The sequence below is a fragment of the Carcharodon carcharias genome, chromosome 12 (assembly GCF_017639515.1).
Source record: "Carcharodon carcharias isolate sCarCar2 chromosome 12, sCarCar2.pri, whole genome shotgun sequence".
In the NCBI taxonomy this organism is placed as follows: Eukaryota; Metazoa; Chordata; class Chondrichthyes; order Lamniformes; family Lamnidae; genus Carcharodon; species Carcharodon carcharias.
This window is the reverse complement of record NC_054478.1, coordinates 65,116,119-65,143,239: the sequence shown is the minus strand read 5'-3', so window position 1 is coordinate 65,143,239 and position 27,121 is coordinate 65,116,119. Positions and strand designations below refer to the sequence as shown.

The 27,121-nt window shown below is 42.4% G+C and overlaps 1 protein-coding gene across 1 annotated transcript in view; it reads right to left on the bottom strand.

Annotated features, from left to right (window-relative positions):
• Positions 1 to 27,121, bottom strand: part of itgb6 (integrin, beta 6) — a 96,952-nt gene that overhangs the window by 69,658 nt on the left and 173 nt on the right. Inside the window, exons 2-9 of the mRNA XM_041201281.1 lie at positions 26,979 to 27,078; positions 26,789 to 26,851; positions 26,243 to 26,322; positions 25,165 to 25,360; positions 24,323 to 24,569; positions 19,788 to 19,953; positions 19,518 to 19,679; positions 15,302 to 15,397 (exon numbers count right to left, since the gene is read on the bottom strand). Coding sequence (XP_041057215.1) covers positions 15,302 to 15,397; positions 19,518 to 19,679; positions 19,788 to 19,953; positions 24,323 to 24,569; positions 25,165 to 25,360; positions 26,243 to 26,322; positions 26,789 to 26,851; positions 26,979 to 27,078 — 1,110 coding nt within the window. The remainder of the gene's footprint in view (positions 1 to 15,301; positions 15,398 to 19,517; positions 19,680 to 19,787; positions 19,954 to 24,322; positions 24,570 to 25,164; positions 25,361 to 26,242; positions 26,323 to 26,788; positions 26,852 to 26,978; positions 27,079 to 27,121) is intronic.

The window sequence follows — 27,121 nt, the reverse complement described above, 5'->3', positions numbered from 1 at the left end:
GATATTTGAAAGCCTAAGTGTTTTCATTGTAATAAAGTGGGGCATGTTTGTGCCAATTGTTGGAAGTTGCATCGGAAATTCACGAGGACTTTTTGGGGTATGTAAGAGTGATTCAGGAAAAGGGGTCTGACTGAAAATACAACTGATCAAATTGTAGTGTTAACTGCAGTTAGGAAGTCGAGTGTGAACACTGAGTTCAGGAGAGATGAATGAGAAATATGAGAGTTATAAAGAATTTTTAGCAAGGTGAAAAGTAATCTCTTATCTCCCAAATGAAATAGATAAACCTACTATCATACTTAGAGACAGAGGAACCACTCAAATACTTTTGCTGGGAAAGGCATAACTTTTCCAGCAGAGAGCGCATTAAGAGCCAAAGTTTAGTCAATGGTATTGGTGGGAACTATATACCCACACCTTTGCCAATTAACACCTGGGAAGTGATTTAGCTGGAGCAAAAGTAGTAGCTTCTCCCATAATTACAGAAAGCCCAAGTAAGGTTAGGGACAGAGCAGTTACAGATCATAAGTCCATAAGACATAGGGCAGGATTTTCCTGTCAGCAAGTAGACGGTGAGGCCCACTCGCCGACATGTAGAATGATGCGCGGTGACATCGGGCGGAACTCCCGACGTCACCGTGCCCCATTTAAATTTTCTGGTAGGCAGGGGCTCAGCAAAATCAGCTGTGCGCCCGCCAACCTGTCAATGGCCAATTGAGGCCATTGACAGAGTCATTTAGCTAATTAATGTACCTGCTCGTCTAGCCTGAAGGTTGGTGAGCAGGCCAGGAGCCCCGGTGAGAATTCGAAAAAGCATGAAACCTCATCCAAGGGCGGGATGAGGTTTCATGTAGGTTTTTAAAAATTTTATTAAAGTTTTTGTAAAAATTATGGACATGTCCCAACTCATGTGATAGTGTCACGAGGGGACATATCAGGAATTTTTTTTTTCTATTTTTAATATTTGTCACAGAACAGCCGATCTCCCTGAGCAGCACTTAGCCTCAGGGAGATGAGTGTGCTCTTTTGTGCATATGCATGAAAGAGCGCACGGTTGGGTTTAGTGATTCCCCCCTGCCCGCACAGGGAGCGCATAGCACTACCGTGTGGATGTTGCGCTGGGCAGGCCCTAATTGGCCCGCCCACGTAAAATGGCACCACGCCCCAATCGCGGGTGCCATTCGGAGGCACGCCTGTGCGCATCCACCAATCAACTTCGCCCCCAAAGGGGGGGGGGAAATCTTGCCCATCGAAGCAGAAATAGGCTATTCGGCCCATTCCGCCATTCAAAGAAATCATAGCTGATCTGATAACCCTCAACTCCACTTTCTTGCCTTTTCCCTAAAACCCTAGATTCCCTTACTATTAAAAATCTGTCTATCTCAGCCTGGAATATACTTAACGACCGAGCCTCTATAGCCCTCTTCAGTAAAGAATTCCACAGATTCACTCTACCTTCTGAGAGAAGAAATTCCTCCTCATTTCTGTCTTAAGTGGGCGACCCCTTACTCTGAGATTATGTCCTCTGATCCTAGACTCTCTCGCAAGGGGAAACAGCCTCTCAGTATCTACCCTGTCAAGCCCCCTAAGAATCTTATATGTTTCAATAAGGTTGCCTTTCATTCTTCTAAACTACAATGAGTACAGACCCAACCTACTCAACTTCTCCTCATAAGAAAATCCATCCGTACCTGGGATCAAACTAGTGAACCTTCTTTGGACTGCCTCCGATGCCAGTATATCTTTCCTCAGATAAGGGGACCAAAACTGTTCACAATATTCGAGGTGTGGTCTTGTATAGTTTAGCAAGACTACCCCATTTTAATATTCCATTCCCTTTGAAATAAAGGCCAACATCCCATTTGCCTTCCCTATTACCGGCTGAACTTGTATGTTAGCTTTTTTGGGATTCATGCACGAGGACTCCCAAAGCCCTCTGTGCTGTAGCTTTCTGCAGTCTTTCTCCATTTAAATAATATTCAGCTCCTCTATTCTTCCTGCCAAAATGCATAACCTTACATTTCCCCACATTATATTCCATCTGCCAAGTTTCTGCCCACTTAACTTGGCTATATCCCTCTGTAGACTCTGTGTCATCCTTACCACTTGCCTTCCCGTCTATTTTTGTGTCACCTGCAATCTTGGCAATAGTACATTTGCTTTCCCATCTAAGTCGTTAATATATATTATAAATAATTGTGGCCCCTGTGGCACTCCACCAGTTCCAGGTTGCCTTCCTGAAAATGCCCCCCTTATCCCCCCCCCTCTGTCTTCTATTAATTAGCCAATCCTTTATCCATGCTAATATTCTACCCCCAGCACCATGGGTTCTTACCTTATTAAGTAGCCTTATGTGCGGTACCTTATCGAACACCTTTTGGAAATCCATCAATTGGTTCCCATTTATCGATCCTGCTTGTTATCTCCTCAAAGAATTCTAATAAATTTGTCGGGCATGATTTCCCCTTTATGAAGCCATGCTGACTCTACATGATTATATTATGCATTTCTAAATGCCCTGCTATTACATCATTATTAACAAACTTTAACATTTTCCCAATGACAGATGTTAAGCCAACTGGCCTATAATTACCTGATTTTTTTTGTCTCCCTTTTAGAATAAGGGCATAACATTGGCAGTTTTCCAATCCTCTGGGACTTTTACAGAATCTAAGGATTCTTAGATTATTACCAGTGCATCCACTATTTGTGTAGCTACTTCCTTTAATATCCAAGGATGCAACCCATCAGGTACAGGAGACTTATAGGCCTTTAGCCCCATTATTTTCAAAAGTATTTTTTCTCTCGTGTTGATTATTGTACTTATTGCCTCCCCACCTTTTGCCACTTGATTATTTAGTATTTTTGGAATGCTATTAGTGTCTTCTACCGTGAAGACTGATGCAAAGTATTTATTAAGTCCTCTGCCATTTCCTGGTTCCCCTTTATTATTTCCCCAGCCTCATTCTCTAGGAGGCCTATGTTCACTTTGGCCTCTCTCTTCCCTTTCATATATTTAAAGAAGCTCTTACTGTCCATGTTTATATTACTTGCTAGTTTACCCTCAAAGTTTATTTTCTCCCTTTTTTTTTGGTCAGCTTTTGTTGGTTTTTAAAACTTTCCCAATCCTCTGGTTTACCACTAATCTTGGCCACATTGTATGTTTTTTCTTTCAATTTAATACTGTCCTTAACTTCCTTGGTTCACTACAGTTGGTTTATCCCCTTCCTAGAATTATTCTATCTCACTGGGATATATCTTTTTTGTAAGTCACGAACTATTTTCTTACACGTTTGCAATTGTTCATCAACCGTCTTTTTTGCTAAACTCCTTTCCCAGCTCAGTCCAGCCAACGCTGCTCTCATTCCTTTGTAATTACCCTTATTTAAGTTTATCACAGTTGTTTCTGACCCAGGTTTCTCACTCTCAAATTGAATGCTAAATTCTATCATGTTATGATCAGCATTTCCTCGAGGATCTTTTACTCTGAGATCATTTATTATACCTACCTCATTACACATTATCAGATCTAAAATAGCCTGATCCTTGGTTGGATCCACAACATATTGTCCTCAGAAACTTTCCCAAATACATAATGAATTCTTGCTCATGGTAACCTCTGCCAATTTGATTTTCCCAATCTACATGAAGATTAAAGTCACCCATGATTAATGCAGTGTTTTTTTTAATACATGCCCTCATTATCTCCTGATTTATTCTCTGTCCTACAGTACTGTTAGGGAACCTAAAGACTACTTCCACCAGTGTCTTCTTCCTCTTGTTATTTCTTACCTCCAGCCATATGGATTCGACATCTTCTGATCCAAGATCATTTCTTGCTATTCTATGTATTCCATCTTGTACTAACAAAGCTACCTGACTACCATTTCCTTCCTGCCAGTCCTTTCGAAAAGTCACATATCCTTGAATATTTAGTTCCCAGCTTTAATCTCCTTGAGACATGTCGTCGTAATGGCTATAAGATCATACCCATAACCTCTATTTATGCCATTAATTCATTTATTCTGTTCTGAATACTATGTGTATTTAAGTAAAGAGCCATTAATTTTGCCTTTTTACCATTTTTTTCCTCTTTTAACCCTATTTGCTGCTGTTTTTTAATGTTTGTACACTCTGTCCCTTCCGGTCACGCTCTGGGTATCACTACCTAAATAGCTGCCCTCCAATGCTGACATGTCCTTTTGCTTTGTAAGCCTACATATCCCCTCTCCAGAACCTTCCCCCTCTGTTTTTAATTTAAAGCCCTCTCTACAGACCTACTTATTCATTTCGCCAGGACACTGGTCCCAGCACGTTTCAAGTGAAGCCTATCCCACCGGTACAGCTCCCTTCTACCCCAGTACTGGTGCTAGTGCCCCATGAACTGAAACCCATTCCTTCCACGCCAATCTTTGAGCCATGCATTTAACTCCTCAGCATTATTTACCCTTTGCCAGTTTGCCTGTGGCTCAGGTAGTAATCCTGAGATTATTACCTTGGAGGTTCTGCTTTTTAATATAGCTCCTAACTGTTCAAATTCCTTCAGCAGACCTCCTTTCTAATCCTTTCAATGTCGTTGGTACCAACGTGGACGACAGCAACTGGATCCCTCCCCTCCCACTCCAACATCAGAATCTTCTGTTGGGCGTGCGTCCCAACATCACCATGTATCATTCTGATCTGCCTAAATTTGGCGGGCGTGCACCAGAGTTGGCTGCGCACCCGCCGAACTGTCAAAGGCCTATTAAAACCATTATTAAACTAATTAACCCTATTGAGAAAGCTGCCCATCCAACCTTAAGATTGGCAGGCAGGCTAAGAGCCCAGGCTGCCTTCGCATTTTTCATAAAACCTCATCCACGGGTGGGATGAGGTTTCATGAAGGTCTCATTAATTAAATAAACATTTTTATGAAAATTCATGAACATGTCCCAGCTCATGTGACACTATCACATGAGGGGACATGTCTGAATAATTTTATTATTTTATCTATTGCAAATTTAACACTGAAGTTAATCTCCCTGAGGCAGCTCTGTGCCTCGGAGATTTCTGTGCTCTTTCACGCCTGCCCCGACTCTCCCTCCTCCCCCCGCCCGCACAGGTAGTGCTGAGCACTTCTGGGCGTGCATCACGCTGCGCGGGCCTTAATTAGCCCGCCCATGCAAATTGGCGGTGCACAGCCAATCACAGGCAGCGATCAGCTCCACGCCCATTCTCAACCGGCCTGCACAAAGGGGAGAAAATTCTCCCCAAGTTCCTCTCCAACCCTGAGGAGATGTCCTTAACCCTCGTACCGGGCAGGCAACACAGTCTTCGGGACTCACGCTCATAGCTGCAGAAAACACTATCTATCCCTCTATTAGTACTGTCCCCTACCACTACTGTATTCCTAAATCCTCTCCCCCCTTGAATTGCTCCCTGTACATGGTGCTGTGGTGAGTTCACTTATCCTCCCTACAGTCCCCACTCTCGTCCACACAGCTTGCAAGAACCTCATAACTGTTGGCCAGTTACAGGGGCTGAGGTTCCTTGAATCCTACCCCTGGGTCACCATAACTGCTTCACTTGCAGGCACACCCCCTGTCCCTGATCACAGATCAAATTTGAATTACCTAATCTGAGGGCTGTGACCACTTCCTGGAGCAAAGGTAACTTTCCCCCTCCCTGACGTGGAACAATGTCTGCAGCTCAGAATCCAGCTCCTTAACTCAGATCCCAAGTTCCTCGAGCTGCAAACACTTACTACAGATGTGTTCGCTCTGGATCACCTTGGTGCCCAACAGCTCCCACATGCTCCAGCAGCAACACATCACTCTCCTGCTATTGCTATCATATTTTATTTAATTTCTTAGTTAATTACTCTAGTATCCCTGCTGTTTACACTTGAAGAATCCCCCGTTCTTAATGGTCTCTCACTCTTTTCGCACTCACTCACTGTTAAACACCCCAGTGCTCCTCTTGCTCTCTCACTATTAATGGCCCCGCTGCTCCTCTCGCTCTCTCACTGTTAAAGGCCATGCTGCTCCTCTCGCACTCTCAGGAATTTTTCCTTCGTGTGTGATGATCTGAACAATGGCTAAGCAAAATCCATCATCAAAGGTCAAAGTGATACCATTGACAGATTTTTGGCTGGCTGAAATTTTCTTTCTAGACTTAGATAATCCAAAAGGGATGTTTAACAAATCTTCTCTATTTGAGGCTCAACGAGCTAATCCAGAGTTAAATAAAATAGCACAAACAGCCCAAACTGAAGATGAGGCTAAGGCAGTCCAGAATGTTATTATATTAGAAAGGGAATTCTAATGAGGAAGTGGAGACCTCCTCAGAGACCAACAGTTGAAGAGTGGACAGGTATTTATCAGATATTACTACTGCTCAAGTATCGTAAAGAGATATTACTTATTACAAATGGCACATGAAATTCCTATGGCCGGACATGTAGGAATACGGAAAACTCAAGCATGGATAAACCAGCAGTTTTACTGACCAGGTCTTCATAAGGATGTGGTGTAGTTTTGCAAAACGTGCCATACATGCCGGATGGTAGAAAAACCACAACAAGGGAAGGTGATGGTTTAGTGGTATTGTCGCTGGACCAGTAACCCAGAGACCCAGGGTAATGCTCTGGGGACCTGGGTTCAAATCCCACCACAGCAGATGGTGGAAGTTGAATTCAATAAAAATCTGGAATTAAAAATTTAATGATGCCCATGCAACCAGTCGATTGTTGTAAAAACCCATCTGGTTCACCAATGTCCTTTAGGGAAGGAAATCTGCTCTTTACCTTACCTGACTCCAGACCCACAGCAATGTGGTTGAGTCTTAAATGCCCTCTGAAATGGCCTAGCAAGCCACTCAGCTGTAACAAACTGCTACAAAGACAGAAAAAAGGAATTAACCGGATGGACCATCGACCTAGGTACCATCCCAGGTTATTGCTAAGCAAGTGCCACTTGATAACCCCTTCCATTACTTCACTGATGTTTGAGAGTAGACTGATGGGGCAGTAATTGGCCAGGTTGGATTTGTCCTGCTTTTTGTGTACAGGAAATACCTGGGCAATTTTCCATATGGCTAGGTAGATGCCAGTGTTGTAGCTGTACTGGAACAGCTTGGCTAGGGATGCAGCAAGTTCTGGAGGGGGTTAGTAAAGTAAATGGTTTGATAAATACACCAGATCATAGGAAAAAGAATTGGCTGTGTCATATCAATATATTCAAATGATACCATCGTAGGGAGGAAGATAGGAAAGAGCAGGTATGTCAGGTTGTACGCATAGTGGAGGACAAAGACAGTGAGAGTGCGGTATAAAGAGACTTAAGCAGTTAGAGGGAAGGTGTAATTAAATGACAAAGTCATTCAACAGCTTAAAACCCATCACGTTTCCACCTCTCTCCAGTTCCCAAGAAGTCATATTGGACTTGAAATATTAACCCTGTTTCTCTCTTCACAGGTGCTGCTAGATCTGCTGAGTTTTTCCAGCACTTTCTGTTTTATTGCAGATCTCCAGCATCCACAATATTCTGCTTTTATTTCAAGTCAAATGCAAGCCCATCAGTCCAAGAAGGATTGTAAAAGAGGGCAGGGGAAGAAGACATTCACTCCTTACATTGCAACCTTAAAGAGTATATTTTTTCAGTTCTTTTTTAAATAGAAGTCATTAAGTCCAAACTAAACTCCTCTGCATTGCATGGTTTCATGGAAAACAGCCATCTATTTTTTAAAGCGAGGGAGATTAGGGTCTAAATACATGAATTTGACATGTCAAACAATTGTAATTATATTAAATCAGACAAGCAGTTTAACCTTGAAATCAATGGCCCATCTGGCACACTGAAAGGGCTACAAATTGAGCCAGGCTCCAGGCATATCAGCTTGAGTTCAATTACATAATCTAGACTGATTCTGTAGCATAGTGCTGAGAGAGTGCTGCATTGTAGGAGATGCTGTTTTCAGATGAGATGTAAAATAAAGCCACATCTGCTTGCACAGGTAAGTAATCCCAAGGTAATATTTGAAGGAGAGAAAGGAAATCCTTCTGGTGTCTGTCCAACATTTATACCTCAATCAACAGCAAAATAGGTTAATTGGTTATTTATCTCATTAGTAAACATTTGGGTTGGATTTTCTGGCACACAATTACCAGCTGTGTCCTGACAGGTGTTAAAGAATGACAATCTTTTTCTGGATTCTTTATTAAATGTTTAATTCCTGCACCGTAAACACAATGTGACCCAATTATTAATGAAATATCAAATCCAGATGTTCATTACTGTTGTCATAACTGTTGTATTAGAATGTAGAAGGACCTTACTTTTCTCCAGCTTGGTTCGTATTTTTCTTCCATCACCATCCTAACGCAGCAATAGCATACAACATTTATTCAATAAAACTTATGCATTCCATCATGATGTTGCAATGCCCAAGGATAATGCAACAATTGAAGTGAGGCACTCAAATGCTAGCCATATAAAATATCCTGTCACACACTCAGTTACTTGAGTAGCAGATACCACATTGATTACTTTTGTAGGCGCATTCAAAATTTATTGGTGTAGCTTGAATGCTGATATAAATGTCAGAAGCTACAAACCTATATATAGGCATTAAGGCTATGATTACAGAATTGAGTGATTCTAGCGTGTTAATCATTTAATTGACCTGCCAGCTTTTTAGAGTTGTTGGTTAGCTTCTGCTTGTTTTCAAGGTTGACAGGTGTGCTTCAAAAGCAAGAAGGTTAAGGTACAAAAGAAATTAACAATTGTAAATATAATTTGTCAAATTGCTAGTTGTGTGAAGGGATTATACCCAAAGGAAAATTGGAAATTATGAGGTGCAATCAATGAATCTTGCATATACACAATGCAAACACAATGTGGCTCAATTCTTAATGAAATAAACTGCATTTGGTTGGGTGGCTACAATTAGTTTTAAGGACTAAAGATTGCAGGTCAGGTCCATGTATAGGTCCATATCCCTAATTAAAGTAGAGCACATGAGCTATGTTTGTGTCATACACTGCAGGATTCTTAGCATTCAAAGGTCAGATTCAGTGTGCTAAGAAAAGGCTGTCTACACTGCCACCTGTTAAGACACGCTTGGATTATAATGACTAAACATGTGTAAAATCCTTACTGTTTGTTTCATTTATTTTAGCATATCTGCAATCAGTAATTCTTAAGATTACTAGCTATGTTTTGTACCAATGAAGTTTAATTTTATTTTGATTAACATAGACTCATGATGGGCAATGTGGGCAATGAATTACTTTAAACAAATAAAAGATAAAATTACATGTTTCATTCTTTATGATTCATAGAACAAAGGTGAGTTGCTTTGGAAATAATGACTGTCATAGCTTAGATATAACAAAGGCTCTTTGAAATAAGGTGCATTTGGCTGAGAGGCTACAATTAGTTTTAAGGACAAATGGTTGAAAGCCAGGTCAGAGCCATGTTTAGATAGTGTTTCCACTGCTTCAAAAACACTCAGATATAACAGCAGAGAGTCTTCTGGGTCTGTATCCAGGGTCATGGGATTTCGGGCACAATGGATATTGAAAAATTAGATGCATTCCTTTCATGTGTATTCTCCTGATTTTTTGATACTCAATGCCCAAGCAATCTAATGCACCAGGGCATAGAGCCAGAGAAATTTCTAAATGATTATAAGATCCTTGTTTTTTTAATTAAAGAGATTACTGATAATTAGATTCTGATAAACCACCCATTGGCCTGAATCTTGCGTACCGAGGTTGGGAGCGTGCCCAAACCGAACACGTAAAATTTCGCAAAAAAGTGCTGGGCATGCATCATAATGTCATTAAGCATGCGTGCAATATTGAGGTTGGCGGACGTGCACGGGAGCTGCAGCAGCACCCGCCAACAATTAAAGGGCCAATTAAGGCAATTAAAAAGCCTATTGACCACGATTTTATATTGCCCGTGTGATATTTGGCTCATCACAAAGGCAAAACGTGTGGGTGGAATTCACATTTTAATCATTTCCTCATGCATGGGTGGAATAAAAGGCCCTCGGAGCAGCAGCAATTTCTCTGTCATTGCCTGTCCTTTGCTGTGTGAGCACAGAGTTGCCCCAGAGTTTCTTGGCATCTCATTTGATTGTCAAGCCTGCCTTTCCGCATCTCAGGTCCTCATCTTCCCTGGAAGGTTCCCCTGAGTATTGCAGCACAATGCTCCTTCGTTTTCACGGCACTGCTCCTCTGCATCCCAGCTAATGGGGATAATGTATTCTGCTGGTGGAACCTTCTCTGAAGAGGAAGAGAGGGGTAGGAGGGAGAGGAGGGCAGGTGGGTACAGGCAGCATCCCAGGGACAGACCTTAAAGAGGAGAGACACGGGCTGACTTGGTGCAGGACCAGCAGGGAGGCCAAGGCGGGAGGGCAAGTCGAAGATGCCACTACCCAGCAGCTAGAGTGTTCAGGCAATGCTCCAACTACCTCCAGATGTCTGAGGTCCAGTGCCACAGGAGACTCTGCCTCTCCAGGGACACAGTGTCAGCAATATGTCACATGATAGGTCCAGAGATCACCTCCAACTGCATGGGCGGCCACCCCATGCTGCTGGCTTTGAAGGTTACACTGGCCCTCAACTTCTAAGCCTTCGATTATTTTCAGGGCTCAGTGGGGGATCTGTTTCTCAATCAGCTGCACACAGTTCCATCAAGCTCGTGACTGATGCTACCTTTAGACACATCCGCATGTTCATCCATTTCTGGACAGACAAGATGAGCCAGGTGGAGAGAGCACGAAGCTTTGCTGTGATGACTGGGATCCCCCACGTCCAGGGTGGAATAGATTGCACTCACATGGGCACCAAGGCACCAGGTGAGCCTGGAGCTTTCATAAACAAAAAGGGGTTCCACTCAATGAATGTTCAAACCGTCTGTGACCACAGGACACAGATTCTCCAAGCTTTTGCCCATTACCCTGGAAGCTCATACGATGCTTACATTGTGTGGTACTCACAGGTACCAAGCCTGTTTGTGGCTCCTGCATGAGTGGTTGGATGGCTCCTGGGTGGTAAGAGCTATTCCTCGAAGAGCTGGCTGATGACCCTGCTCCATCACCCAAGAACCGAGGCCGAGGAGAGATACAACAGGAGCCATGCCTCCATAAGGGCAGTGGTGGAGAGAACCATCGGGCAGCTGAAGATGCACTTCAGATGCCTGGACCAATCAGGGGGAGCACTGCAGTATCCTCCAAAGCGTGTCTGCCTCATGGTCGTCGCATGCTGCACCCTGCACAACCTGGCTCTGGCAGGGGGGTACCCAATGGAGGCTGAGGAAAGCGAGGCAACTCCACAGGCCACAGAGGATGTTTCAAGTGATGGCTCAGAGGAAAAGCCTGGGAAGGCACAGGTTGAGGACCTTGAGGCAGAGGACAGGAACCTTCAGGGAGTCAGGAGCACCTGGGATGTTTCGATCCAGTGATCCTTCTGCTAGGCATCAAAGACATTGATGCCTTGTCAAGCCAATGGTACTGTCTCCTTTGCTAACAATCAATAATTGAGAACCCAACACATTACATCAGCACCACACAACACCATACTTTTACAAGCCTGTGCTGCATCTGACACCTATTCAAACCACCCAGTTAACTCAGGCCATTTAAATCAAATAAATGTTTACGTTACATGAACAAACAAAGAACAAACAAAGTGTCCATCCCTAACACAAACAAATTAACACAAAAAATGTCACCTTGATATGCCCTGTTGTGCTCAAGGCACCTTTAGCTTATATCTGCAGGTGCTGTGTCTTGGTGCCCCTCCTCACTGTCAGTAGCATTTGATGCAGTTGATGACTCTGTTGTCCTGGTGACCCCAGTGACCTTGGCAGGCATCCTCTAGCTGCTGGAGCCTGAGCAGGCTCCACCTGGGAGGGTGCATCCAGCCCCATAACTGGGCACTTTTCAGTCGTTGCAGCATCATCAAATGCAGCAGCCACTAGCAGAGGGGCGGAGGAGCTGGTGCCCTTGTCCAGAGTGCCCTGAGAGAAGCCCATAGAGACAACAGGCAGCTCATCTGCCAGCGTGAGGTGTGTTTGCACCTCCCTGCTCACCATTGATGGACGGGCACCCAACAGTGAGACTAGGTGCCTCGTCCATTTCTCACATTGGCAGTGACCTCCTGAGGCCATTGTCTGTGTGAGGGCTTGCAGGTCCGAGTGCAACCCCAGGAACCCCTGAGCATGCTCCTGAAGCTGCGTCTCCATGAGTCACCCACTCTCTCCTTGAAGGAGGCTGCGTGCTCAGTGTTAAGGGTCAACTCAGAACTCATGCTCCGCATGGACTCCTGCATGGCGGAGACCATGGCACGCAGACCCTCATGCATCTCCACCAATTCTCCCTGCGCTTCCCATTGGACATCCAGCATCTGCCGCCTGATGGACAACTCCTGAGGCTCGTCATCTGCCTCGGATGCAACATGGTCCTGGTCTCCAGCTGTGCTCCCACTGTCAGCTCCCTGGGACCCCTCTGCCAGCTCCTCATGTGAGTGTGATGTGCCCTCACTACTGTGCATTACCCACGGAGCTGAATATTTAATGAGTATCTGAGCTGGTGCCTGGTTCAGAGAGATGGTGTGTCGCTGGTGCAGGTGTGATGTCTTCCTTGGAGCTCAATGAGGGGTTCTCAGGGTTGCTGCCGGCTCCTGCAGGTGGCACATTCAATCGTTATAGTCACTATGCATGCTAGGTGGGCTGAGGAGACAGTGGAGATGTGCTGTATGGTGCCATCTGCATTGGAGCTTCAATGGGCTCTCTGGCTACGACAGTTCCGTTTCTGATGAATGGGGCGTGTTACATTTCCAGTACCCACTGCACACGCATCCGTCACCTGCACTCTTACCTCCAAGACCCCAGCCTCACTGTGACTGGAAGAGCAAGCTGGCCAGTGGCATTCCAGCTCCAGTGCATTGCTCTCGTGCTTCATCAGGCTGCACAGATTTGGCATTCCTCTACCCATTCTGCGGTGCTCTGCAGTGTTATGACTGCTCTTCTCCTGACAGGGGAAAATAGCCTCATTATTGCTCCCTCTCCCTGAAGGTCCTTTCCTGGTTTTCAGCCACCCTCTCACCCGGGCATTGTCACAGTGGCAATCTCACCCTGCAATGCACTGAGGCCAGTCGTGTTGACATCCCAGCCTTTGCAGGGCAGGCTTAAGTGCCAGTTGGCATACTCATAGACCCCTGAACGTTCCAAGTAATGGGCAGCCAACTAAAGTTCTCCGCACAGGTCGATGCCAATACTGCCCTTACCCTGGCTGACCACAGCAGATCATTTAACCTTACAGCACTGAAGCCACGTCCAGCACACCACATGTGCCTGCTGACGGTGGCTACCTCTGTCCAGTTCTTCTTGGTCAATTGGGGCAGCCTTCTCTTGCTGTCCCTGGGCATTAGGTTATGCTGCCTGGCACTGACCTCCTCCACCAGCACTCCCAGGCACTAATCTGAGAAACAGGGGGCAGATGCCCAACCAACTTGCCCTCCCACCTTCCATGATCACCAGGTGCTGAAGTTATGTCTGCACATCAGGACATTTGTTGGATTGCTTCCAAACAGCTCCCTCAGCCTCCCCAAAATGCTCGGCAACCTTCAGGGAGCTGCCTCTTCTGTTTTTGAACACCCTGCTGGGTCCTCATTGGACCCGGCGCCCAACACGTTCCCACTCCCGCGCACAGAAAATACATCCAGCAGTCGCGTTTCACTCTGGGCGGGCCTTAATTGGCCACCCAGCATAAGATCGCATTCACAGCGCGAACTCAGCCAGGAGCGGGCCGGCTTTGGATGGCACCCTGAGGGTAGAATTCAGGCTATTATATATTTTGATGAAAAAATTATTTTAATGTCCAGCATTAACAATTTCTCAGGAATTAAAAATAGTACTGGATACAGAGGATTAGAATATAATAGTCTTTCACTGCCATAGCCTGGGCTTAATGTCCAACCCAAACTGATCTGATGAATGTCTCCTTCGTCAGTTTGCAGTTGTGTGGGGAATGATTTTGGTTGTCTGAGCTTAATTTTTTTGTGGTCATGGGTCCACAAGACAAAAATTTCCCGAATTACAAACTAATTAGCAACAAGTTGGCAATCTCACAAAGTACACAGGATGACTGGTGTATTGGAAAACGGCACTCACTACAGTTGAGGGATCTGATTCTGTGTTTGGTGTTAAAGTAATTACTCTATGGAGTGGAGGAAAGTTTATTATGCACCTAACATGTTATAGGGCTTACTGACACTGACACGAGTTATCAGAATAGAAATGTATTTAATTTCCAAAAGCCAACCCCCATCCAAAACACAAAGCAATGAAAAATTAAATCAAACAAAACCTTATTAAAAAAAATAAATTAGTACTTGTTCATTTACAATTCCTGTGCTATTGTGCAAATAATTGATCTAAGTTTTCTGCTCAAATTATACTGGCACCTCAATAAACTCAAACTTCAGGAACTGCACTGTTCAGCCCCCACTTTTTCTGATTTCCTGTCAAAATTGACAGAGAATATATAATACATCTACCCATATGTGGGCAGGCATACTGTCATATAATACAAATGATTGAAGTACATCAGTTAGAGACATTTCCATTATCTCTTCCCTGGAATCGTTGAGTGCAAAAGACATCTTTGCCCTTCAATACAATCAGTTGCATTGGCTCAGGTGCAATTTTTTTTTCAAATTTTCAGTTTTACTACTCGCCAGACTACATTGCAGCACTCGAGGCCTGCTGCAGAAATCATTGACTGCTTTGGTAGATTCCAGGAAGCCTGGGTGAGAAATGAAAATTGCCCTGAGGCTAGAAAACTAGCTAAAGTCAGGAGCACAGCCTTATGATGGGTAGAGGTCATGCAAAACCAAAGGTTACATAGAATTAACGGCAGAGACAAATGATTTGACCCAACTGGTATATTCCAGTGTCTGTAAGTCCACATCAATTTCCTCCAACTCTAATTGCCTCTTCCCACCCTCCCTCAACATCCTATTTCCTTCTCCCTAATGTATGCAATGCACCATAAAAGTGGAAAATTCCAATCACTACCTGCTTTTCCATTACACTTTTGAATTGTAGGCATTCAATGCTGTATCTGTACCAAGGTATCATACGGTGATTCCTTACAATGCACACCAATCTTCTTTATCAGACTTTAACTCAGTTTGAAATGTAAATTCATCATTCTGCTTACAAGACTCCAGAAATTTTCTTCAAATAAATTGCTTATTCAGCATTGAAATTTCTGCAATTCTTTCAGTTATAATAGTGAATTAAATTACCTTGTATATATCCAGCTGCTTAGCTGTCACAGCAAAAATCAGTAGGATATTATTTTCCATAAGCTTTTCTATTAGTTGACCAAGTGAGGGATATTCCTACAAATATAAAGTAAAAGATAAAAGGTAAAATGAAAATATTTATGTAATTTACAATGCAAACATACAAAAAATAATGGACAGAGAAAGGCCCATTGCTCCATCCAGCATGTCCCACATAGTTGTGTTGCCTCAGGCATTACAGTGAAAGCATTCCTCACCCACCTGTAGCCATGTAATCCCTCAGAAAGACAAAAAATTAGATAAAAACCCAAACCAATTAGAGAAAAAGAAATGGAAAATTCCTCTCCAAAGCCATTAGGCAAACAAAACTAGCCTAAGAGATCACATTGGTCATGATTTACAGAACCTACCTCTTGCACAAGGTAATCTCTGTCCCCTGCCAGGAACAGGTGCGGCTCTCCCTTGTAGGTCATCAGTGTTCACCACACAAGTTGCCAACATGTTCACAAGTCCATTATTCTCTCAGAAAAGAAAACTGCCTAACTTCTAACCTAGTTCTACTTTTATGTAATTTGTAAGCATAACCTCTGGTCCTCCCTAACCTATTCATTTGAAATAATTGCTCTAAGCAGAAACTAGGTCATTTTTTTTAACCTTGATCAAATTACCCCTAAATCTATGCTTTTCTGATGAAGATCCAACTCATTGAGTCTATCAGGGTAACTAAGGTGTTTTAAACTGGGAACTGGTTTTATGCATCATCCATAATCTTGTGGTCCTTTGGATCCACAAAACCACTTCCAACATGGCTTAGGTTCCATCCTTGAGCCCCGTGCATTTGCTCATCTACCATACCACATATTGTCATTATTATTTATAAGAATGGTATCAATTTCCATTTGCATTATATAAGCAAAAATTATTATTACAATATACAGCAATAATCTGCTTAGAATATTAAAAAACTGACAATGGTTTTACTTCTCCACCATCACCATTGACTCCATGACAGACAGTGTGTTGTTCAGGCAGTTGTCTAACAGAAACTTTTGGACAAACCATTACTTTCTCCTCATTAAAACTGTCCCCATTAAAAACTACTTTATATAAAAAAACTTCGGAAAATCCATTTATCAACAACATTCTTCTTCAGTCAACCTTCCTAACTCTATAATACGAGTGTACCAGGTGTAGAGTTTCGGAGAAGAGTCATATTGGACTCGAAACATTGGGCAAGATTTTTCAGTCGGCGTGCCTCGGGGAGATTGAAGCACTCTTTCACGTGCATGCTCAAAAGAGCACTGGCCCCGACTCTCCCTCCTCTCCCCGCCCGCACAGGTAGCATTGAGCGCTATGACTCGCGTCTTACGCTGGGCGGGCCTTAATTGGCCCACCTACGTAAAATGGCGGTGCAGAGCTGATTGCGGGCAGTGATCAGCTCCGCAACCGTCCCCGCCCACTCCCATTGAGCCCGTCTGAAAAGTTTAGGCCATTAACTCTGTTCCTCTGTCCACAGATGCTGGCTGACATGCTGAGTTTTTCCAGCATTTTCTGTTTTTATTTCAGATCTCCAGCATTGAGAGTATTTTGCTTTTATTCTATACTAGGTGTCATTTCCATCCTGGGATGTTTTGCCATGTGAAAGGCATCATAAAAATGCAACTTGTTACAAAATGTGGCAAAAATATATTTAGTATATGAAAAACCTATTCTTGATCCTTAAACATATTTAATGAGTATAAAACTAATCACCTACACTCCTTGTCTTTGGTACTTTCCATTCAAAACTGGAAGAAAGTAGATTCTCAGAAATTTGAAGTCACATCATCTTTAGTTTGAAATAAGGAACAAGACAAGGGACAGAAGGAAATGCAGCTCTGAGTCAGAATTAAATTTCCCAATGCATAGTTGTCATAAAAGCCACAATGGTACCTGTGACGCAAAACAGCTTTTGAATGAGTCAAGAGTTTGTATTTATTAAAGGTAGGGACAGTTTGCTTTTGGAATGTACTTAGTTCAGGTTTTGGTAAAATACTTCAACTATTCACAATTTGAAATCCAAATAAAAATTGTTGGAAAATCTTTACACTCTTAGTACTTCCACAGACTCTTTATGACTGAAGTCAAATATACTGGTACCAAATATTGAAAGGTCTTTGAGGTGTCTGTCTGAAAAATCGTTTGGCAATCTGATTTTATTTTAGAAAGGGAAAAGAAGCAGATAAGAAGGTTGCAAAAGGACTTCATTGTTTGCATGGGGCAGAATTTTGCCCTTGGTGGGCGGGCTCGGCAGGGGCAGTCGGGAAGCCAACTGCTGCCCGTGATCAGTGCCAGAAGGCGATCTTGTGCTGGCAGGCCAATTAAGGCCAGCCCAGCGTGAAAGGCAACTGGGGAAGCTCCGAGAAGGGTGGGCGGGGGCATGTTGTCCACCAGGGCCGACCCAGCGGCTGATTCAAAAGCGGCCCAGGCAGCCCCTGGAAGACTGCCACGGAAGGACATCTCCTGTATTCTCACTATAGATTCGAGTGCAGTTGGACACAGCAAGCGGGAGAGCATGTCGGCAGGTCAGTCGGCCCCGCATTTCTCCGACAAGTGCCTCGCAGCCCTCCTGGAGGAGGTGGCTGCCAGAAGGGACACCCTTGTCCCCAGAGACGGGAGGCGGAGGCCACAGCACCTCATCAAGAAGGAATGGGTGGAGGTGGCATCCCTAGTGAGCAGCCATTACGTGGTGAAACACACATGGGTGCAGTGCTGGAAGCGCTTCAATGATCTGTTGCAATCGGGAAAGGTGAGTACCATGTTGACATGGGTCCGTGTGGAGAGCAATTAAGGACTGGCCATCCCCCCATGAGGGCAGGGGTGTTAGAGCATGAGTAGCAACTGTCAATGATGCCGGAGCTGGCCAAGGGGGTGAGTCCTGGCTACTTGGACTGAGACGGAGCCACGAATCGGATGTGGCAAGCGAAGTGCTCCTCAGGTGGGGTTGGCCAGGCTGCAATGGGCACTGCAGGTAGAGAGTGTCCTAATCAATGCTCCTCTATCCTTTTGGGAGAAGACATCCCATAATAATATTGAGAGGTCAAGTACTGGAGAGGGACGCCTACACCTCATCCTCACCTGCTGTGAGTAGGAGGCCCTGGAGCTTAAGAAGCTGCATGCACCTCAATCAACCGGCTATGGTGAGGTTGGGGTGTCAGACAAAGATAAGGGTGCAGTGCAGAGGTGACAATTTCGGAAAGTGCAACCATTCTAGTGTAGTCTCAATATTGATGTGAGACTCGAACCTGAAGTCCCATTGATAATCGAAAGACATGGGCACCGTGATGCAGATCTCCATTGTCTCACCAGGGTGCCTGGCATGCATAGTGACAAGTGTGATGACTCTCACTAACGACATGTTCATCTTCTCCCTTTTAGGTTCACTAGCAGTTGTTCACACTGAGGACCCTGATAGGCTACCCCTGACCCCGGAGGACCACCATGCTCTGCACACACCCCCAACTGGAGGCACCGATAGGGAACCCGCCCACCCAGGAACCCGCCCACCCATGCCCATTCCTGCATAAATGTTGCCCATGGTAAAGACCGCAGGAACGCCTGTCAAAATTAGGTCGACAAATATTCAATGAACAAGCAGAGAAACTCTCATTTCCAAAAGAAACCTAGACTGCAATGTTAATGTAAACTACTATTCATAACACTGGTAAAGAAATAGTGTTAGAGGAACACTTAATGCATGGTAGTCATGCAACCAGCTGTTTCTCTCCATTGAGTATGAATGGACACAAAATCTAGTTCCTATGCCACAATACACCATCAGGTTTTATTTATTTGTTGAAAATTACCAGGACTGAACTGTGTGTGTTAGCATTTAACCATTTGGTATCCTCCACAATTGTGGTATTTTATGAATTAGAATATTCAGGCCTCAGCAAACTAGATTGAAAAATTAATATCAAAACTTAAAAGATTCATTTAAATTAATGTCATGTATATTTCAAGCAACATTTAGAGTTCGCTAAGAGTAAATATTTCTATTTTCAGGAACTTGAATTATGAAAATTAAGCTTATGTTGAGAATTTTTAAATGTTGGCCTGAAATGTAGCCCACAAAAAATGGCAGTGTTATTTTGCAACCAATCTTTTTGGCTTTCAACATTTTAAACATAAACAATTTTCAAATAAACAAAGTATTTAAAAAAAAATATTTTTTTACCATTGCTGTTGACTTGGTATATTTGTTCTGGCTGTCTAAGTGGCATTTTCCATCATGAGGGATAACAATTCCAGCCAACTTGCTGTCCATTCCAAAATGTGTATCAGCATCAGTCACAAATACCAATAAGTGCAAGGAATCATTGCGCCAGCCAATTTTTTCCTAAAATATAGATTATTTTAATACTTCAACAAGTTGTCTTTGGACATTTTTTTCATCTGTGTGGCAGTGACTAATCCTAAAGTGAAGTCAATTTAAAAGTCCATTTACCTTACAGACAGTTGCTTGTAATATTGCATCAAATCCTCCTTCAGGAGTATCCATATTTGCAGAAATTTGTTGCTTTTGAACAACTTCATTAAATTTTGTGGTGTCTTCAGTCAGTGATAGCATGTGTCTGTAACCAAATGTGGGCAAACAATATATGTCGTGACTCCTATTTAAAAGAAAGATACAATATTTTTCCAGTTCCATGCACAATCGAATTCAGAATGTAGCAAAAATTGAGTCTAGAAAATATTGAGCACCTCATGAAAAACAGTGCAGCACAATTTTGCACATACAGTTTAAGGAAACTTAAACATTTTTATCAGGAAGGGATGAATCCTCTAAATAAGGGTTATATCCGTTTTTATAGCACCCACTATGATGAAAATTATTTTGAAATATTTAAGTGATAATTGAGGTTCTAATTAAAGGTAAGATATCTCTTACACACTTCAAACTTTATAACTATTTCCAGAATGAAGCTTGTGAGGTTATACACATGAAATATTTTCTCAGTAGAAACACTGATGCATTAAATTGCTGAATTAAACATTTGGCTGGGATTAGCAGAAGCAGAATCCTATAGTAAAGTTATACTTCTGGTACTTCCTTGATACTGATTTGAGAAATGAGTATGTTGACAGAAAAAAGTTATAATATCACAATTGTATCATTTTCTAGTCAGCAAAGGCAGAACTTTAGACATGTGACAAAGTAAGCATGCACTGAACTTTTTGTTACAAACCAGAATATGAAGACCAATTATTAATATAACTCACTTTTGCCTACTGAGCATTACATTGGTCTTCTGCTGCATTAATACTGTAACCACTACCAACTGGAGGCAGGTTGTTTACTGTTTGCTTTTAGAAACATAGAAAATAGAAGCAGGAGTAGGCCATTCGGCCCTTCATGCCTGCTGCGTCATTCATTATGATCATGGCTGATCATCCAACTCAGTAGCCTGCTCCTGCTTTCTCCCCATATCCTTTGATCCCTTTTGCCTCAAGAGCTATATCTAACTCCTTCTTGAAAACATACAATGTTTTGGTCTCAACTATTTTCTGTGGTAATGAATTCCACAGGCTGACCACTCTCTGGGTGAAGAAATTTCTCCTCATCTCAGTCCTAAATGGTCTACCCCATATCCTCAGACTGTGACCCCTGGTTCTGGACTCCCCCACCATCGGGAACATCCTCCCTGCACCTACCCTGTCTAGTCTTGTTAGAATTTTATAGGTTTCTTTAAGATCCCCCCTCATTCTTCTGAACTCCAGCGAATATAATCCTGAACGACTCAATCTCTCCTCATATATCAGTCCCGCCATCCCAGGAATCAGTCTGGTAAACCTTCGCTGCACTTCCTCTATAGCAAGAACACCCTTCCTCAGATAAGGAGACCAAAACTGCACACAATATTCCAGGTGTGGTCTCACCAAGGCCCTATATAATTGCAGCAAGACATCCCTGCTCCTGTACTTGAATCCTCTTGCTATTTGCCTTCTTTACTGCCTGCTGCACCTGCACGCTTATCGTCATCGACTGGTGACCGAGGACACCCAGGTCTCATTGCACATTCCTCTCTCTCAATTTATAGCCATTCAGATAATAATCTGCCTTCCTGTTTTTGCTACCAAAGTGGATAACCTCACATTTATCCACATTATACTGCATCTGACATGCATTTGCCCACTCACTCAGCTTGTCCAAATCACCCTGAAGCATTTGTGCATCCTCCTCACAGCTCACCCTCCCTCCCAGCTTTGTGTCATCTGCAAATTTGGAGATATTACATTTAGTTCCCTCATCTAAATCATTAATATATATTGCAAATAGCTGGGGTCTCAGCACCGATCCCTGCAGTACCCCACTAGTCACTGCCTACCATTCAGAAAAAGATCCGTTTATTCCTACTTTGTTTCCTGTCTGCCATCCATCTCAATATACTATCCCCAATCCCATGCACTTTAATTTTACGTTTATCTCTTATGTGGGACTTTGTCGAAAGCCTTCTGAACGTCCAAATAAACCACATCCATTGGCTCCCCCTCATCAACTCTATGAGCTACATCCTCGAAAAATTCCAGTAGATTTGTCAAGCATGATTTCCCTTTCATAAATCCATGCTGATTCTGTCCAATTCTGCCACTGTTTTCTAAGTGCTCAGCTATTAAATCCTTTGTAATGGACTCTAGAATTTTCCCCACTACCGATGTCAGGCTGACTGGTATATAACTCCGTTTTCTCTCACCCTCCCTTTTTAAATAGTGGGGTTACATTAGCAACCCTCCAATCTGTAGGAACTGTTCCAGAGTTTATAGAATCTCAGAAGATGAGCACCAACGCATCCGCTATTTCTAGGGCCACTTCCTTACGTACTCTGGGATGTAGATTATCAGGCCCTGGGGATTTATCGGCCTTCAATCCCATCAATTTTTCCAACATCATTTCCTTACTAATACTGATTTCTTTCAGTTCCTCCCTCTCACTAAACCCTGTGTTCCCCAACATTTCTGGTATGTTATTTGTGTCCTCCTTTGTGAAGACAGAACCAAAGTATGTATTTAGTTGGTCAGCCATTTCTTTGTTCCCCATTATAAATTCCCCTGTTTCTGACTGTAAGAGAGCTACATTTGTTTTCACCAATCTTTTTCTCTTCACATACCTATAGAAACTTTTACAGTCAGTTTTTATGTTCCCTGCAAGCTTACTCTCATTCTCTGTTTTCCCCGTCTTAATCAGTCCCTTGATCCTCCTTTGCTGGATTCTAAAGTGCTCCCAATCCTCAGGCCTGTTGTTTTTTCTGGCCAATTTGTATGCCTCTTCCTTGGATCTAATACTATCTCTAATTTTCCTTGTAAGCCATGGTTTGGCCGCCTTTCCTATTTTACTTTTGCGTCAGACAGGAATAACAATTGCTGGAGTTCACCCGTGCGCTTTTTGAACATTAGCCAACTCATAGTTTCCTTTATTAAGATTCAGGACCCTAGTCTCAGAATCAAATACGTCACTCTCTATCTTGATGAAGAATTTGATAATATTTTGGTTGCTCATCCCCTAGATTGCCAATTATTCCTTTCTCATTACACAATACCCACATTCACATGTTTAAGTGTTTAAACAGTGTAGGAAGCAATGCCTGTGCTGTTTAAGCATTTTAATGTAATATATGTAGGGTTCAGGGGAAGGTAGGGACCATTAGAGCACATTTTTAATCCAGTTTGACATTACATCCGAGTGGTGTGAGATATTCCCTCAGGAATTTTCACAACAATTATCTAGAGTCAAGTTAAGTCCTATGGATTTAATCTACAAGTTTAACATTGCTGTGCAAATCTCTTTGGGGTGATGCTAAGGTAGTGGTGTAGAGGCACTCCACAACTGATAATTGTTCAATAACTGCATTCTATAGCTAAAGTGATAAAACTTGTATTGATCTGAGATAGACTTAAGTTTTGAAGTGCATCATTTGTATAGATTAAAGTTATATCGGTCCATTTATTTTTTACAGTCTGGAAGCTGGGTGAGATTTTTCACACATGCAGATAATAGAAAATGTTTCAGCACACAAACTGCTTTCAAAGCACTTATGTTGGACCTGATTTTGCTGCAAAAATAATGATGAAGCTAATGGTGCTCACTGTTATTTGTGTAAATATATCAACAATTACAGATGCAAAACAGATGCAGTTAAATGTCAATATCAAAAAATTGCTGTCTGAGTTGCATTTGTGCTGAGTTTTGCAAAAATGGCAATTTACTGTCTGCCTCACCATTGGCATGCACTGAATGCCATGAAGTTGCTATATTTGCACGATAGGTATATTACAGACTCATCACAGAAGGTTGTCTTGTCATTAGTAAGGTAAGCACCTTTATAATGACATGATAATTGTTAAATGCCACCAATCAACCTCTCTGCCTCTGAAAAATATTTATTACAAGTGTGGAGTCTAATCATAACAAGAGCAGCTTTCAACTTCATTTGCATAGCTCTGCTCAGTAACTTCCATCTGCTGGTGAAGTTTTTAATCTTCAACAAAAGCTAATGAGATAATAGGCTCTTCTTTGACACAACAGCTTTGGCCATAGTTACACTGCATGTTTAGTATGGAGATAGTGTATATACGAAATAAAGCCCAAACTGACTTTGGAGGCAAACAAATTGAAAGTCACTTCCCCCAGGAAATCTCATTATGTTTAGCTTTTGTGCCTGATTGAGCCCTCAGTCCAGTTCTGGCTGCTTTAAAATTATTGCTGGAGCATTGGTGCACTACTTTCCATATATACAAAGCTTGTAAACTAAATAGATGCTAAGCAGTTTTCAGCTGACTGGGTTCTTTTCACACTTAAGTTTAAAATGCAAAATGTTGATTTTAAATTGATTTCAAGGATGGAAACTTTTTCACAGTAACCATAACATAAGATTAAATCATTTTATATTATTATTTGGCACCCTGAATTTTCTACACTTCCAGGGCTTCTGAAAAATGCGTCAACATTCGACCTGTATATGAACAATAGTATAAATTGCATACCAGCAGGGATTAACTAAATCACTCGGTGTCGTTTTGATAAAAGGAGACATTGGCTTGTCTACGAATGTTCCAAAACCCAGTTTAAAGTTACTGGTTAATTTGGCCATCTCTTTGGTGAGAGAGGAGCCCAGTTCCTTGATTCTGTTCAGGTCATCGGTCATAGAGGCAGAAAGGTCCATTAGGTAATAGATGTCAACTGGATAATCTTCAAACTGCCGCACATCCACTCCAAATGTCACCCGACTACCTGTTAGAAATGTATGTTTTTATCATATTAAAATTTAAAAAAAAAACAAACAGCATGTTTGAGATGCTGAATAATTATATCCGAAAGATACTGGCATTAATGTGTATAGACTGATAAGAGTTTCAATTGTTATTCATTCTGCTCATTAAAGAATTAGGGGCTAACTATATATTGAAATGGGCTTTTACTGCATATTTTTAAAAATCAGTGCTTTTATCCTTGTGACTTCCCAGTACAGTACAATCTATAAAGCTTTATTTTACTCAAACCTGTTGTTACTCCAGGCGCTGTTCCCATTCAATGATTATTGCTGAAAAAATATAAAGAACCCAACAAGATTATTCTATTTGTGTTCCTCTATTTAAAATGGTTCCCTTTGAGCGTTTAAATCGCTAAATGAACTTTTTTACTCTTGCAGCAATTTCAAGTATTTAAAGGCTTCCTGAGGCTGGCATTCCAGGGCAACAGGGAGACAGGGAGATTGTCGCTTGACCAGTTAGACTGTATCTAATATTTCAGTGAAACCTGTGAAAAGTTGTATGCACCTCCTTTTCAGATGCATGTACACAAGAATGCCACTCTTTATCGCGCTTACCTGGTCGCAGGTTAAGTGCAAGTTTTTGTGGTGACATTTGTGTCCTTTTCCCGCTCCTCTCCTCGCCGTTCAAGCTTAAAGGCTCGCCCCTTATAACCTTAAGGTGGCTGACGGAGAACTCGATAAACTCACGGGAACATTCCCGCAGCAGAAGATTGTCAAGGGTGTCACATCGTCCACCATCGTCATTGAAGTCCTAAAATAAACAATACACACTCCATGCTTAGATCTAGTCATGGTAATAAAGATGATGTTTTCCAAAATAAAGGCCGGAGGTGTTAAAGAATTTTGAAATCTGCTAATTCCTTTTCTAATATTCATAAGTGTGCCAAATTGTGGCTTTAAGAGATCCCAATGAGGAAAATATTAATGTTCAACTTTTCAAACCAACATTCCATCTGAATCTTCAAAATATGCTTAATGTTTTTGAACATCAATAAACCACTGTAAGTGAGTTTTACCTTAATGCGGGTGCTTGCTCTACTGAAAACACGTATTCCAGGATTGGCTGGCCACAAGCTCTTTATTTCGAACTGGCTAATGGGGACACAGCACCATTTGTGATATCTTTTCTATTTGATACAATATACCACATGCATTTTGTTCCACAGGCTTGCATTCACTCGCTAAGTAATTTGAGATGAATATTTGTACAAGTTTGTTCAAGACCGTGGTTTTCTGAGCCTGAGGCTACCTACTCAGGTAAAGCAGATACATCCTGGGCTGGTGTAAATTCCCGGTTTGAAGTGCAGATGACAGCCATATTTTAGGGACAAATGAATTGGTTTAGAATCCCTCACCTTTAGTAAAGTTTGCTGTACACGCTATGAGCAAACACTTTATATATTCATCCATAAAATGGATTATTCATTTACTAACACTGTTGTTCGGCAGACTGCAAATGCCACAAATAAAAAGCACTAGGTGGAGAAGGCTGTGGTTTTAATGGATCAACTATTAACTTGGTCAAACTTACGACATGAAAAGGAACTTTCACCTAACACTTTAATAAATAATGGAGTAAATGTAAAAATTGTCACTGGAAGACTTGATAATATTTTAAAAGCGTTTGTTCTACCTCTTGGAAGCACCAACCACACAGCGGCCCGAGCCGCAAACAGTCTTCACAAGTGGCTGCATTTTCAGAAGAGCAGGAACCTGCCAAGGAAACAATGGAGGAATTAGTGACCAGAACATGAATCAAGGGAATAACTTGCCTGCCGAATGTTCCGAAAGGAACATTCCTGAACACTTGACAAATAGCACTAGCTGGTACGTGTAAACAAGTAGATCTTTTTTTAAACTTACTCTTTGAAATTATCAAACGAATGGATTATTACAAGGCATTGTGAACAATACTGCATCTACCCCTCCCCGAAAAATCAGGTGTAACATTCACGTGTTAATTCCTGATCTATATACGGGCGAATGATACTTGCGCACATTAAGTAACATTTTACAATCCGAACAATATTTCAGTTCACTTACTGTACATTAACTAGGAATCTGCACAATATTAGGTGCCTCAGGTTCTACTCAGTCATGGAGCAGACTTTACTGGCCTTTGTTTTCATGCTGCATAAAAAAACAAAATAAGTGAAACGTGTGGTAACCATGAACTCACCTTCTGCACTAATTAATGTTTTTGCCAGAAGCAGCACGATTGTCACCAGGTCCACTCCCATGCCTTTGGATTTGAACATACAGTAAACAGATAGAAAGGATGAGTTTCAAGGCGAAGGAGGACTTGAGAAGCTCCTGATACCTGCAGCCTCGCGCTTTGTGGGGGAGGAGCTGCAAACAGTGTTCCTTACCTGTGGAGGTGGAACAGACTGCTGACACTTGGAGTCTCGGAGAAGTATAGTCACCATAGTGCAGCCGCCTCGCCCCTGCCCTTCGCCAACTTCCTTCTTCCTTTTATGGTAAAAACAGGTATGAAGAAAACATGTTAGAAAGG